The sequence below is a fragment of the Phyllostomus discolor genome, chromosome 6 (assembly GCF_004126475.2).
Source record: "Phyllostomus discolor isolate MPI-MPIP mPhyDis1 chromosome 6, mPhyDis1.pri.v3, whole genome shotgun sequence".
In the NCBI taxonomy this organism is placed as follows: domain Eukaryota; kingdom Metazoa; phylum Chordata; class Mammalia; order Chiroptera; family Phyllostomidae; genus Phyllostomus; species Phyllostomus discolor.
In genome coordinates, this window is record NC_040908.2 from 122,884,026 (window position 1) to 122,898,926 (window position 14,901).

At 40.1% G+C, this 14,901-nt stretch overlaps 1 protein-coding gene across 1 annotated transcript; it reads right to left on the reverse strand.

The window, feature by feature from the left end:
* Positions 1–1,109: 1,109 nt before the first annotated feature.
* On the reverse strand, positions 1,110–5,426 carry LOC114498415 (putative olfactory receptor 52P1). Its single transcript, XM_036028914.1, has one exon. The coding sequence runs from the start codon at positions 3,904–3,906 to the stop codon at positions 2,959–2,961; it is 948 nt and encodes a 315-aa protein (XP_035884807.1). The 5' UTR covers positions 3,907–5,426; the 3' UTR covers positions 1,110–2,958.
* Positions 5,427–14,901: the final 9,475 nt, after the last annotated feature.

A 14,901-nucleotide genomic window follows, 5' to 3' on the forward strand; every position in this document is an offset into this window, starting at 1 on the left:
CGGTCTCAGGTCTATTGGAGTGACAAAACAGAGAAAAGTGGTACCCTGAGAAGGGCTTAGGCCCCTAATCCTGCTGTGAGAATGCTTAAAGAGCGGATGTCAAAAAGGACCAAAAAACCCCAAGGGGTCCTAAAACTGACTCTCAGGTGAGGAGAACAGGTGGGCCTGAGGAGAAGACAAGACAACAGAACAGAACATGTTATAATGGATCAGCTGAACCAGAATGAAAGGAGGAGAGAGTGCAGTGATCCTGGCCACAAGGTGCAACTTGTCCTGAATCAAAAGATCAGAGACTGCATCTGAGAAAGTCACTGAACAGTAACCTTATTTAGAGTAGCATCTCTGATATCAGCAATTTCCTGGTGTTAGGAAGACAGAGTTTGACATTTAAGTTTCACTAAATTGGGAGGAATTGGTAACATCTCAGTTTTTGATTAAAACTTCAGAAAGGCTGTGCCTTAATAGTACTTCTGAGTACTAAGGGCTATGATTTCAGAATAAGAGTAAAATGAAATAATAAAGTCTTAATAGAGCCTGAAGTTAAACCTCATAGGATCAAGATTTCACAGACCCATCAATGTTAACTATGAACGCTAGATAAAAATGAAAAAGTCTTCATAAAAGGTAAGAGAATCATCATATTTTTCAAAGCATCATTTAGAATGTCTAGTATATATTGAAAAATTACTATATATACTACAAAAGCATAATCAGAGAAAAATGACAAAGAAAGACTTCTGATAACCCACATTTTAGAAATAGTTGACAAACATGTTATTTATAAAAATAGTTTGAATAATCTACCAGAAAAGGATAAATGGGTAGATTATTTGGGGATTTAAGGAGAAAGTTAGAAATATATTTAAAAAATCAAATAAAAATTCTAGGCCTGTAAATATACATGAAGTAAAAAAAAATCATAGTTGGAAATAACATCAGATTGGACAATGCAAAATAAAAGATCAGTGAACTTGAAGACCAAGTTAATCAAACAGAGAGAAGAGTTAAAATATATGAACTGAGTAACATTTATTGTGTGTCTAAGGAGTCCGACATATATGTATTTAAAGTCCCAGAAGGAGAGGAAAAGGAATTCAACACAAAAATTGGTGAACTAATGGAAAACATTTTCTAAATTTAGTTGCAAAATTATAAAATTAACCCACTGACCCAGGAAATTCAGTGAGTCCCAAACAAAAGGAATACAAAGAAAATTACACTGAAACATCAAACTGATGAAAATCAAATATAAAGAGAAAAAATGTAACAGAAGCCAGTTCAAAAATTACACATATGGGAGCAAGGATAAAAATGATGACTGACTTTCATGATAAAAAATGAGATAAAAAACAAAGGAACAAAATATTTAAAGTACCAGAAGGAAGAATAAACCTGTCAATCTAGAATTCTATACTTGGCAAAAAAATTTATAAAAAGTAAATAAGGACATTTCATAAAAAAGCTGAGAGAATTTCTTATTAACAAACACGCACTGCAAGAATGCTAAAAAGAAATACTGCATGAAAATTTGGATAAATAAAGAAGAAAATGGGGAGTGCAAGGGTATTACTTGGAAGGAACACACGGAAACTTTCTGGGATTATGAAAATAATCTGTATCTTAATTAAGATGGTGGTTATAATAATGTATATATCTTTAGAGATCATAAAACTATGTACTTAATATATGCATTTTATTTAAGGTAAGTTATACCTCATTAAAAAATGTTTTTTTCCTCAGAGGGTGGGCATCTCCAGACAGGAGGTACTCTTTCTCAGCACCCATGGTTCCTGTGCTTACCCTAATCATATTGGTTAATTTGGGTTGGCTGCTTTCTCCTTACATGTAAATAAACTTTGATTGATAATGAGCAGTCATGTTAAGAGAGGGACGTGTGACCTAATCAGGGCCATATCCCTAGATTTTAGTAATATATTTGCTTATTCCTCTATACAATAGATACAGCTTGCCCATGATTCTTTGTTTATTTATTTGTCCCCATAGCCCGTTGCTAAGTGCTCTGACTCTGTCACTGTTAGTTTACAAAGTGGCCCCTGTACACAGAGGGCAGGGAGAGACCAAAGAAAGAGGCAGACCACTCCAGTTGGGTAGGTAGCAGTTTAATAGGCAAGGGAACTTACATACAGTGCTTGTCTTGGGCAATTGCAAGATGAATAGTTCTCTGCACTCATCCAACAGAATCTCATATAGAGACCTTAACTGGGTTCAGTCATATATTCAGTCTGCACAGCCTCAATAATGCCTTATTTTCTCAAGACCATGTTCCTGGAACAGCTTCCACTGTGGGGACAGTAGGCAGAGTGTACATTCCATGGATAGGGGAAGAGGTGTGGAGCCTTAGATTGCCTGGGTCCAGCTCAACAGTCAACTAGCAGTCACATCCTCTTGTTCATCTCCCCCAACAATCTCCTTGCTTCTCAAGTTTTCTCTCTCTTTCTCTCCTCTGTCTCTGTCTCTGTCTCTGTCTGTCTCTGTCTCTGTCTCTTTCTCTCTCTCATTTCTCCTGTCAGGCTTAAAGCTTACTGAGGAAGGTATCCATGTATCCCTATCAGGGTAAAAACACCTGACTGTGGGTGATAGTTATTTTTCCTTGTCAGACCAGTAGTCATATATTTCTCATTTTATCAAGGTCTTCTGGAAGGTAGGAACCAGGTCAGAACAGCACAGCAGAGTTCCCTGGGAGGCCAGCATGAGCTTGGTAACCACGTTTCCCATTAGAAAGGGACTCCCAGAGCTTTGTAACAATATCTATATCACACGTGGGAAACATCTGGTGGCTCTTACCCCCTCAGATTTGTGTTAAACCTCCTTATCAAATAAGAATATCACTGAATGGGAGTTTCTTTCTTTCCACCATGCTGGTAGCCACTGATATCTTATATATCTTCCCCAAAGGCTAAGGGAAGAGGATATATTTCTGGGCTGGGGTTGAAGAGTTTATGACTGAGAAGGGCCCCTCTTCAGTAGTCGGAAAGCCCCGTCCCGGATCTGCTTGGTCTTCATGCCATAGATGATGGGGTTGAGCATGGGTGGTACAACAAGGTAGAGATCAGCCAGGAGGATGTGGATGTGCCGGGGCACATTCTGGCCAAAGCGCTGTGTGTAGAATGAGAAGAGTCCCGGTGTATAGAAGAGAAGGATGACACCCAGGTGGGAGCCACAGGTACCAAAGGTCTTAGCCCTTGCTTCCTTAGAGGAGAGACTTAATACAGCCCGGAAGATGAGTGCATAGGAGATAGCAATGCAGATGGAGTCAGTGCCCACCACCAGTGTGGCGGCAGTGATGCCATAGATGTTGTTTGGCTGTGTGCCCCCACAAGCCAGCTTCACCACAGCCATGTGCTCACAGTAGGAGTGGGCAACCATTCGACTACAGTAGCTCAACCTTGCCAGTAAGCAGGTGAGTGGGGTCATGAGCCCCAAGCCACGAAACACAGCAGCAGCCCCCAGCTTGCCCACAGCTTCTAGAGGCAGCAATGACCCATAACGCAGTGGCCAGCAGATGGCCAAGTAGCGGTCAAAGGCCATTGCTAGCAGTATACCAGATTCTACAGCTGAGAAACCATGGATAAAAAACATCTGAGCAGCACAGGCTTCAAAGGCGATCTCAGCAGCATTTGCCCAAAAGAGTGCGAGGAGCTTGGGCACCGTAGAAGTACAGAGCACCAGGTCAATGATGGATAGCATGCATAGGAACAGATACATGGGCTGGTGCAGCACAGGCTCTGAATGCACCACCAGTAGCACCACCATGTTGCCGAGCACTGCCAGGGTATACATGGAACAGAAGGGAAATGCAATCCAAAAGTGGGATTTCTCCAGGCCAGGAATTCCCATCAGCAGGAAAGAGTTTGGGTTCTGATGGCTGTGGTTTGTGAATTCCATAGCCAGGTCAAGTTTGGGTGGGTATAGAAGACCTCACTGCCTTGCTCTTAGATATGGAAAACCCTGAAAGATTAAGCCATTGGGATTTATTCTCATCCTGTGGCTGAAATTGAAATGGTAGCAGGAAATATTAGAATTAGGCTTCATGAAAAAACATCCACAATGAGAAGATTATAGAGCACTAGGAAATGATTCAAGGCAGGAGGTGAAGTTTTCACTTTGAGGGTTCAAGGGAGTCCTTAGCATTTGTGTCTAATTCAATGATGTCATGGTTATAGAATCCTCTCCATGGTGAAGGTGAGAGGCTAGAGACATTTAAAGCTTTCTTCTTTTTGCCTGTGAACCATCTTCTGCCTATACTTTGTTATTCTCCTCTGAATCATTTGCCTGTATGACAGAATAAGGGTAATGTAATAATAAAGTTCAGGCATATTGGATGGAATACTCAAATGTGGTTACATTTCAAGATGGAAAATCAGAACTGAGGGGAAGATAAGGGAAAATAGGGAGATTTTGGATGGGTTTTTCAAGTCATTGAGCCTATGGTTACTCATAGATGAGGCTCAGAACCTGGGTTTTAACCAGGAACAGCAAAACACATAGTGAGGGGCTGAATCTCATGTAGCTTGCTATAGCCATAACATCACTAGGCTCATGTTTGTTTTTTTGTTTGTTTGTTTCTCATGTCAGTACTAGATGCCTTACTTGCCTTAGGTGTCTGGTATCGATGCTGGTAGAAACAGGTGAGGTCATGCAGAATTGCTCAGTGGTAGGTGTTAGGTTGATTTGGCCATAATATGTAATGTGATAAGGCTATTGAGAGATGATTGCATATAAAGTGTATTTTCTTATAGAAATCAAAGTACATGAAAGAAAGAGGGGGTAAAAAGTGAATTTTAATCATTGGGAACAAAATTATTCACTGTAAGCAAATATAGAGACTAACTGGTCAAATGACAGTACTGAGCTTCCACACATATCCACCCCATCTCTTTGTCCCATACTCTCTATATCCCCTCATCTTCCCTCACCTACATGTGCCTTCTCATTTTTTCTTGAATCCACTAGACAGCCAGTGATTGAGAATTTGAAAAAGAGGGAAGATTAATAGAAGACTTAAGAAGGGAACATTAGAGGGAGGGGAGATGAGGATGAAAAGGTAAGAAAGTATAAGAAATTGACATAAGAGAGAGTAGAAAAGAGGAGAGAGAGAGAGAGAGAGAGAGAGAGAGAGAGAGGGAGGTAGGTTCCTTTTTCACACTGGTTTCTAATATAATGGAATGTGATGGTGTTCTGATTGCTAGTTGGGACAGACATAGTTAATGAACTGGACCCTCTGGAGATAGCCCATTTGTGTCCTTTACCTTAAGCTGCAATATCCTTGAAATCCTTTGCATCAGCTATCCATACCCAGAGAGCGAGGCAGGAAGAAGGGAAGGAACCCTGGACCAGGATGCTTATTTTCCCATCTCAGCACCAACTGTAGCTGTTACTGTGATATTGAACAAATTGTCTTGTCTCTCTTTGACTCATTATCCCCTCTTCCACGTGTTTCTATTTTCTCTTCTGTGCTATCTCCCTCCCTCAGTTTCTATCATTCAGCCTTGGTCTGAGCATAGTCTGAGGGATTTCAGTTTAGATGGTGGCTGAAGGGTCAAGAACAGAAAAATCTGAGTTGGTGGTGGGGAAGACTTTACCAAATAGTACATGTAAAACTTGTCCATTGTATGAATGAGCATGCTGTGTATTTGGCTGAGCATGCGATTGTCTATATATGTTGCTGTGCAAAATGTATGAATAAGGCTACACCCAGAAGACAGGTATGGTTAGGTAAGAAATTGTTTTGGGAGTGTCTATGTTTCAGTGCTCTTTCTTTGGTGCAGAGAAAATGGAGAACTGAATTACCCAGCCATAAATGAGGCAGCCTTCCTTACTTCTCTCCCTTTTCATCTTCCACTCAGCCTTTTAATAATTGAGTTAAGTTTCATCAGTTCCTGAGCAACCACTCAAACAACTTTTACTCAATCTCTGTAGCTACACAGCACAATGATCTCAAAGCTCATTGTGTTTCAGTCCCGTTTGCACAGGTTGGGAAAATGAAGTTGGAAAAGCATATGTTGAGCATAAAATGCCTATATTCCAGTAAAGAGATCAAGGTCAATGTGAAGGCCTTGGGGTTCTCACTTCCTGGCTCTCTCACTAATATTTGATTTAGAGCTCATGAGAAATGCTCAGGACTAGAAGATCATAGGGCACTGGGAAATGATGCAAAACAGGAGGTGGGTTATCATCACCAGTGTTCAAAGGAGCTTTTGCCACTTCTGTTTGATTCAATGATCTCTGGGCTGTGGGCTGGGAAGTAAGTGGCATGGCTGCAGAACCCTCTCCACGGTAAAGGTGAATGGCTAGGGACTCTTACAGCTTTCTTCTTCTTGTTGGTGAACCCTCTTCTGCTATACCCTACTGTTATTTTCTTCTGATTCATCTCCCTCTGGATTTCAGGCAAAGAGAAACTTCCAGCCTCTTTCAGATGACCAGCCTCTTTCAGATGACTCACCCAGAATAACTAGTTTTATGCTCCACACTTCCCTTTGTTCTGAATTACATAAACATTTGGTATAAGAAAGGCTTTACTTAAAATATAGGGGTGGACCCTGGCTGGTGTAGCTCAGTGGATTGAGCACGGGCCTGTGAACCAAAGGGTCCTGGTTTGATTCCCAGTCAGGGCACATGCCTGGGTTGCAGGCTGAGTCCCCAGTAGGGAGTGCGCTAGAGGCAACCACACATTGGTGTTTCTCTCCCTTTCTCCCTCCCTCCCTTCTCCATTCTCTAAAAATAAATAAATAAAATCTTTCAAAAAATAAAATATAGGGGTGGGAAAAATTAGGTTAATAATAACAATAATATAATAATAAATATATAATAATACAAGAATAAACTCTGTGTTTTGTGTATTTACAACAGTAAACTTACTTTTGCATACCTTTGTATATAAGAATAGAAAGTCAGGTACCTGGAACAAGAGAAGGAGAATGTTCTTCATCAATGGAGGTGCTCATGAGCTTTTGAAAGCTACCTACCAAGAAGTCAACATTCATTAGTGGAAGGCTGCTGTGAGGAATTATTATAGGAGATACTTATCTGAAGAGCAAAGCACTATCTAGCAGAGTGTGATTCACTTGTAAGTCCCTTTTATTGACACTATCTTAGTGTCAGCCAGGTCTTTGGTCTGACTATAGTGTGCCTATTATAGGGTTGAACAGATAGACAGACTTACCAGGTTTAGGGCAGGGAGTGGTAGTGGAGTGTTAGATGCTGAAGGGTTTAGAGTTTGAGGATCAAAAGAACTGGAGTATTTATCCTGTGATTAGGGCCTTAGCAGAGACTAAACATTCCCTGGGGATAAAAGCACTAGAAGGACCTCTGGGATGGTGGAAAGAAGTGGAAAATTGAAGTTAGGTCATTTGGGCCATGGTGGGGAAGAAGGGAAAGATAGGATAACAGAAAAGATCTACCCTGAAAGTTCAGTTTGGGTAAGAAGGAGAAGGGGGAGATTGCAAATAATTCTAAAGCCTTCTTCATATAGGAACACATTTTAGAATATTTGGCTAATTTTGCTTTTTCTCCTATCCCCTCCCATCTGTCCAAAATATTTGTCTTTTAGTGTTTCTTTTGGACAAGCTACTTCTCTGCATGTTATTTCTTCATCTGTAAAATGAGGAGGCAATGAATATTAAATAAGATGATATATGCAAAGCATTTACCATTTTGCCTGGTCTGTGTCAAGTGCTCAATAAAAAGCATAACTTTTATTTCATTATTTTATTTAATTCAGTGATCACTGATTGAACATCTCTTATATGCAAAGGACTATGGTAGATGTTAGGGCACAGAACTGCAGGGTGATGCCCCTGTTCTCAGGAGGTTATGGTCTGATTTGGAAGATGGGCAGACAGATGGAAATTGATTAAAATTCAATGATATATATGTTAACATAAAAAAGACACAGAGGCCCATTCATAAAGGAAAGGGTTAGCTCTGTAAAAGTTAGTCAAGAATTTAGGGTTTAGAAATTTAAGGTGAGCTTGGAGGAAGGGGACACACCAGGGGGAGAGGACAGAATGTGTAAAACACAGCAGGAAGGGGATATGGGTATCTTCTGGGAACCATTCATCTCAGTGCAGAGTTGACATTTTCACAAGTCTTCTCTGATACTCCGGTTCACCACTGGGTGTTCTCTCTCTTTTCTTGTCCACAAAACATCTTATCAGATGCTGTTTTTCTGATACTGCCCACGTTAAACCTTGTGAGTACAACCTTAGGTAAGTTAAGTAACAACTCTTAGTCTCTTGTTCCCCATCCGTAAAAATGGGGAGGACTGTCATAAGATGTTACATATAAGATATTTAATTCAGTGCCTGGAACATAGCAAGTTTCCTAAAGGTTTTTGTTGTTACTATGATTACATTATCTTTCAGTTAGCTTCAACACAATGGGTTTTATAAAGGCCGAAGCCAAGGTGAATTCCTCTCTCTCTCTGATAGTGCTTCAAATGTCATGATGATGTTAGTTTTTTGGAGAAGGCTGTTGAATAAGCAGACAGGATTTTAATCAAATGTAGGTCAGGCAGAGAAGCTGGATTTTAGACAATTAGTAAGCCAACAAACATGTATTGATGACTTTGTACCTGACATTGTCTTGGAGATACAAAGAATTGAAAAGATCCCTGCATTCAGGAGCTTTCAATGCATGCAGGTGGTAGAGGGAAGCATTAGGGGAGGATAATGTGGCCCAGGTGACAGAGAGGAAGGTGGAGACTTTGTTCTCTAAACATATAGATTCCCTGGAGAGCAAGGAGGAATGATACTTTAATAATTAAGTTTTAGGAGAGCTGAGTTTTGGCCATTCCCCATTTAGATCTTCCAGAGATACAATTGATACTAATAGAGGGAATAAGTAACAATAGCAGATAAATGAGGTGACTCTTAATTTTTTTGCTGGTGCCACAGTGCTCAGAACCAAACCTGAGATTTCTGATATCTAGATGAGGCTCAGGGATAAACATGGCTAGTAATTGTTCATTTATGATACTATTGTGCAGATTTTTATTCAACCAAAAATATTTACTCAACATTTATTACTGAGCACCTATTATATACCAACATTTCCCTAAGTACTAAGTGCAAGATCCTTTGGTAAGGATCTTGATAAAATGAGTGAGCAAGACAAGCAGCTGCATGTAGGGCAGTACTCGGGGCAGGGGGAGCAACAGATGTACAGACCTTGAGGTGTGGAATGTGGTGAATTTGAGGGATAGCATCAGGCTAGTCGCTGGAATGGAGTGACTGAAAAAAGAAGGTAAGAGATAAATTTGGAGGGGTAACCAAGGTCCAGATTATATCTGAAGGTTGGTGGATAGCTATTGGCAAAGTTTGAACAGGATTATGTTAGGCTGTGACCTAAGTTTCAAAAGGTCTACTCTGGATGCTATACTAGTACAAAGAGACAGGGGTGAGAGACGGAATCTAGTTTGAAAGTCATTGTTACAGGCAGAGAGTGGAATGATGGTGGTTTGAACCAGAGGGGCAGCAGTAGAGGCAATGAAAAGTCATTACACAGGGTATGGTTTGAAGATGTAACAGATAGCATTTATTGATGGACTGGTATTATTAATGGCTAATAATTATTGGATATTAATGGATAGCAACATTGATAACTATTCCTCCCCAAATTATGAGAGGTGAGCAGGAATGGCATTATTGTCCCTACATAATAAATAGAGAAAGAATCCAAGGTACAGAGAGGTTGATTGCCTCATTAAGGTCACAGGTTGGGACTCAAACCCAAATCTCCCATTCAGCCTTAGCTTACAGCTCTGTTCACAAATAAAACAACATCAGAAATCCAAACCAGTTTAGACAAATAAAAAAATGAATAGATAACCTTGACTTTAGTTACGACTGAATCTCATCTTTTAAAAGTCACAATCCAAAATGGGGTTTCCTCAAAAAATTTCAAATAGAACTACCACACCACCCAGTAACAGCATTTTGCATATTTATCCAAAGAAAACAAAAACACTAATATGAAAAGGTATATAAACCTCTATGTTCATTGCAGCATTATTTACAATAGTCAGAATATGGAAGAAATGTAGGTGTCCATCAATAGATAAATGGAAAAAGAAGATGTGGTGTATATATAAAATGGAACACCGCTCAACAATGAAATATAAAGAAACCCTGCCATTTGCAACAACATAGATGGACCTAGAGGGTATTATACTAAGTAAAAAAGTCAGACAGAAAAAAGCAAATACAGTGGGATTTTACTTATGTGCAGAATCTAACCCCCCCCAAAACCAACCAACCAACCAACCAAACAAACAAACAACCAACCAGACAAACAAACAAACAAACAAAACAATACAAAGCAGAAACAGACTCAGATACAGAGAACAAATTTATGGTTGCCAGAGGAGAGGCAGGTATGGGATGGGTGAAAGGAGTGGAGGGGAGTAAGAGGTACAAACTTCCAGTTATAAAATAAGTCACAGGGATGTAATGTGTAACATAGAGAATATAGTCAATAATATTGTAATAACTTTAGTGACAGATGGTTACTGGACTTACTGTAGTGTCCATATCATAAGGTATATAAAGCTCAAATCACTGTGTTGTACACCTGGAACTAATATAATATATGTAAGCTATACTTTAATGAATCATAAATTAAAAACAAAAACAAAAACTCAAAACACACACAGCAGGCATCTATTTGTATATTCTCAGGAGACTCCATTGCTCAGTAGGTTCTGCAAGGGAGGAAGGCGAGGGTGGTGAAAGGTGCAGTAATTACTGAAACCAGACTATACTCTGCCTCAAGGGAGGCATGATTGAATGCCACAGAATGGTGAAGGAGTAGGGCCTGTAGAAAGAGGGGCTGAAATCCCAAAATACCGGAGACTGGGACAGAGACATTCCCTAGAGCCACTTCCAGAGAAGATGCCAGGTCCATCATGGGACCTTTTAAGGATATTCTTCAGGGAGAGAACCTGCTGTTTCTTTTTTCTCTTGGGAGAAGACAAGCTGATTTTGAGGATATAGCCAAATCTCCCCTTTCTAACACCCTTTCCTCCCACCCTGCTCTCACTGAGAGGAGAGCTGCGCCAGTGTTTCCTGAAGCCTACAGAAAATGAGCTAAGCATCACACTGAGGGGTGAGAGCACCGCGGTGGTAGGGGCAGACCGGGAGTACATGGGGACAGTAAGGGTATTGGCACAAATGGGATGAGGTGTGAGAAGGCCAGGGAGGGGCACTTATGCTGAGATCAGCTGGGGTACTAGAGGTTTGGAACAGCGTCAAGGAAAGAGGCCATGTGAGCTGAGGCTGACAGAAAAACTGGAATAGCCAGGACAGAAATAAGACTGAAAATAGTAATCACTAAGTGGAATACCCAAAGGCTGAGTGGAGCCCCAATAAGAGAAGAGTATGTTTAATGTTTGAGGCAGATAAGCTAGGTTAGGGGCATGAGCCTAGAATGCACAAGGCAGAGTCCATCTCTCCTGTACATCCCTAAACAATTTACCCTGATCTCAGGCATTACCTTACCTCCTGGTTCTCTTGTCTTCTATCATTCTCATCCTTGGATGTCTGCACCTAACAGAAGACCGTCTTTCTATCCTTCTCAGGTGCTTTATCTTCTACATGCTTCAGGTCCTCCTGTCCCACCATTATTACAAGAAACTCTTTTCTGCCACCTGGGCCTGTGCTCCTGTGTTGCACCTTAAGGGGGCCACCTTAGGAAAACCTTCGCTAAACAACCCAGACTGGATTAATCACATCGCCCCTGTCAGTGTGGCTTGCTGCATTCCTACTTCACTTTCTGGCCCCACATCAGTCATAGCTGCTGTAATAGTCCAGGGGCAATAAAGAAGAAACCTGAAATAAGGATATGGAAAGGACAGGTCAGCAATACTTGCTAATTAATGATTTCAGCAACAAACAGCTTTATCTTTGCAATATAGTTTTATAGACAGAATCCTGGTGTAGGAATTAGGAGATGTAAAATTTGTGCTAGATCTGCTACTAACTTTCTCCATGACCATTTGAGGACTCAGTTCTGCATACATTATTATAAGATAAAGTTGTGGTCTACTGAAATAGTTTACAACACCGACTGAATACTCTCTAGGTATGGAGCCATGTGCACTTTTTTGGGAGACAAAGAAATAATGACGCAGGCTTCCTTTTGTCATTTGTTGATATATTGACTGTGGAGGCAGGAAACAAACATAGGACAATGACAAGTAAGGACTGGACAAACGTCCATGCCAAACAGAGTGAAGAGAGTTGGGGCAGGAGGAGACCAGACAAGCACAGTTGGAGTGTGAGTGGAACAAGAGGTATATTTTAGTTGAACTTGGAAAGAATGAAAAGGTTGAATTATTAAGAATTTCAAACAGAATAGGCTAGCTGTGAGGCTGAGGTGTGGAGATAAATAAACTGAGGGCCAGGGATATTGAGGGGAGTACACAGAAAGTCAGGGACACAAGGGCACTCAGCAAGAGAAGAAACCTGTTTGGTTGGAGAAGCACATTCACTTAGGGTAAGGTGACAACATGTATAAGAGGATATTTGGTCATTTATTCAAGAAATATTTAGCAAATTTCTATATGGTTGCTGTGGATATTAGTGGCAGCAAATATAAAAACAGTTTCATTTTATGAGGCTTCCATGCCATCCAGCCTAAAGCTGGGTCCTAGAGAAAATGGACAGGTGCACATTAGACTTAAAAGAGATATTTCTAAGATGAAGAGGGCTTTTATTCTGATTAAAGTAAATGAAATTGATGGAAGACTTTTATATAATTTCTGTTTGTGGAGGTGTCTAAAATTGAAAGATACACATAAATCTCAGTTGGATCAGATGGTGGTATATTATGCAATGGTAGGAGAAGAGAAAGTTTCTCTTGGAAAGGAGGCATTTATGCATTCATTTAAAAATGACCTTGTGTATCATGTTCAGTAGTCTGTGAATATAGAAAGTCACAATTGTACTAAAAGCACTCACAGTCCTGTGAATGGACAGACACATGCATTGGCAGCACAGATCAAACCCTCCTTACCTAATTTAGTGGATTAACAAGTCCCCATTGAAAACATTGAGAAAATCTGCCCAGGGAAGTCTGAGAAGTTTTCACCAAAACAGTGTATGATCTTGGCCAGGTATGGAAGGGGACAGTGGGAAGCATTCCACATAAATTGTATGAGCTACAAGCAAGACTGTTTTAGGAAGTGGCAGAGAATTTAATGTGCCTGAACCTAGGATAAATATTTAAGGAGATAGTAAGAGGTGAAGTCAATAATTTAGGCAGGAACAAGTTTGTAAGCATGTGGAGTGATTTTTTATTTTTCTTGTAGTAATCAAATCTCATAAGTGGTCTTCAGGAGGGAAATAGCATATGCTGTCTATCCTTGCATTGCAGTGGATGGATTGAGTAGGGGTGGAAAACCAAAGAGGAAGTCTTTATAGTGACACAGTTAAGAGAATTTCAAGGGAATTTCAGGGGAGAATGGGAAGGGTTTACAGGAACAAATATCAAGGACACATGGACAAAAACTAGGGGGGATGGAAATGGGAGGGAGGTGGGGAGGAATGGGTGGGTGGGCTGGGATGGGAGTAAAGGACAGAAAACTGTACTTGAACAACTATTAAAATCAAATAAAATAAAAAAAGAGATAATGCAAATTTGAGAAGACATAAAGGGCATAGAGAGGGGAAGAGAGGTTTGAGAGAATTCAGGGGCAGAATCAAGGGGCATCATTATCAACTGGCACAGAGCTCCAAGAACTCTAGCATCTGGCAGAAGGCAATATTACTGGAGTATAATGAAAAAAGGAGAGTTGGGAAGGGATGAGGCCAAAAATAGAATAGGGACCAGGCCATGCAGACATTTGTAAACCAAGGTTAGGAGATGGATGTCATCCTTAGTGTAATGGTAATTCCATGAAGGTTTTAGGCAAGGCCTGGCATAATATAATTTGCCTTTATATATAAATGGTGTCTTTGGTTGCAGTATAGAGGATAGATTATAGAGGAATCAAGATTCACACAATAAAGACCAGTCAGGAGGCTTTCGTAGCCTGGGTGAAAGATAATGGTGATTTAAAAAGACTGTTGGCAGGGGAAAGGAAATGAATAGGGAGTAAAACACATATTTCAGGTTGATAAGATTTGCTAATGAACTGGATAGAAGGAAGAAGGAAGATTGTTTCTGAATTTCTGAAGTCGCTTGCTACAGGATGGGTGGCAGTAATCTGTACTGAGGTAGATAAGGGATGGGGAGGAAATAGTGTATGAGGAGGTAAGATTTCTGTTTTCTCTGTATTTTGTTTGAGAAAAACGTGTAACATCTAAGAGAAAGTGTATAATAGGCAGCAGGATATACTAGTCTGAAACTCAGAGTAGAAGCTGTACATTTGGGAATTCTTTGAATAGACATGGTAAAAAAAAAAAAAGCCAAGAGAATCCCTAGAGAAGTATGAGAATAGATGGAGAATAAAAAAGAAAAGGTGAGAATGAAGGAAAAAGAAAGTGATGACAAGATCAGCGTAATGGGAATAGTGGAGTGGAAGCTAGATTGGAAAGAACTGGAAATGAAATGAGAGATGAGGAAATAGAGATTGAACATGGTTAAATTTTTAAACAAGTTTTTCTATGAAGAGGAACAGAATTAAGGGTGTTGGATGGAGGAGGATATAAAACCAAGGAATAAAGGATCATGCTAATGTTAATCAAAATGAACATTTTAGAAAAGGGGACAGATAAGGGGAAGAAGATGGTAATGAAATATAGCATTTGTACAATGCTTTATAGTTTTCAATGTCTTTTTTTGCATGTGATTTCATCTTCCCTCACAGCAAAAGTAAGATGATCATGGGAGGTATAGTTTTTACCTTTATTTATAGGCAAGGAAACTAAAGCATTAAAATGT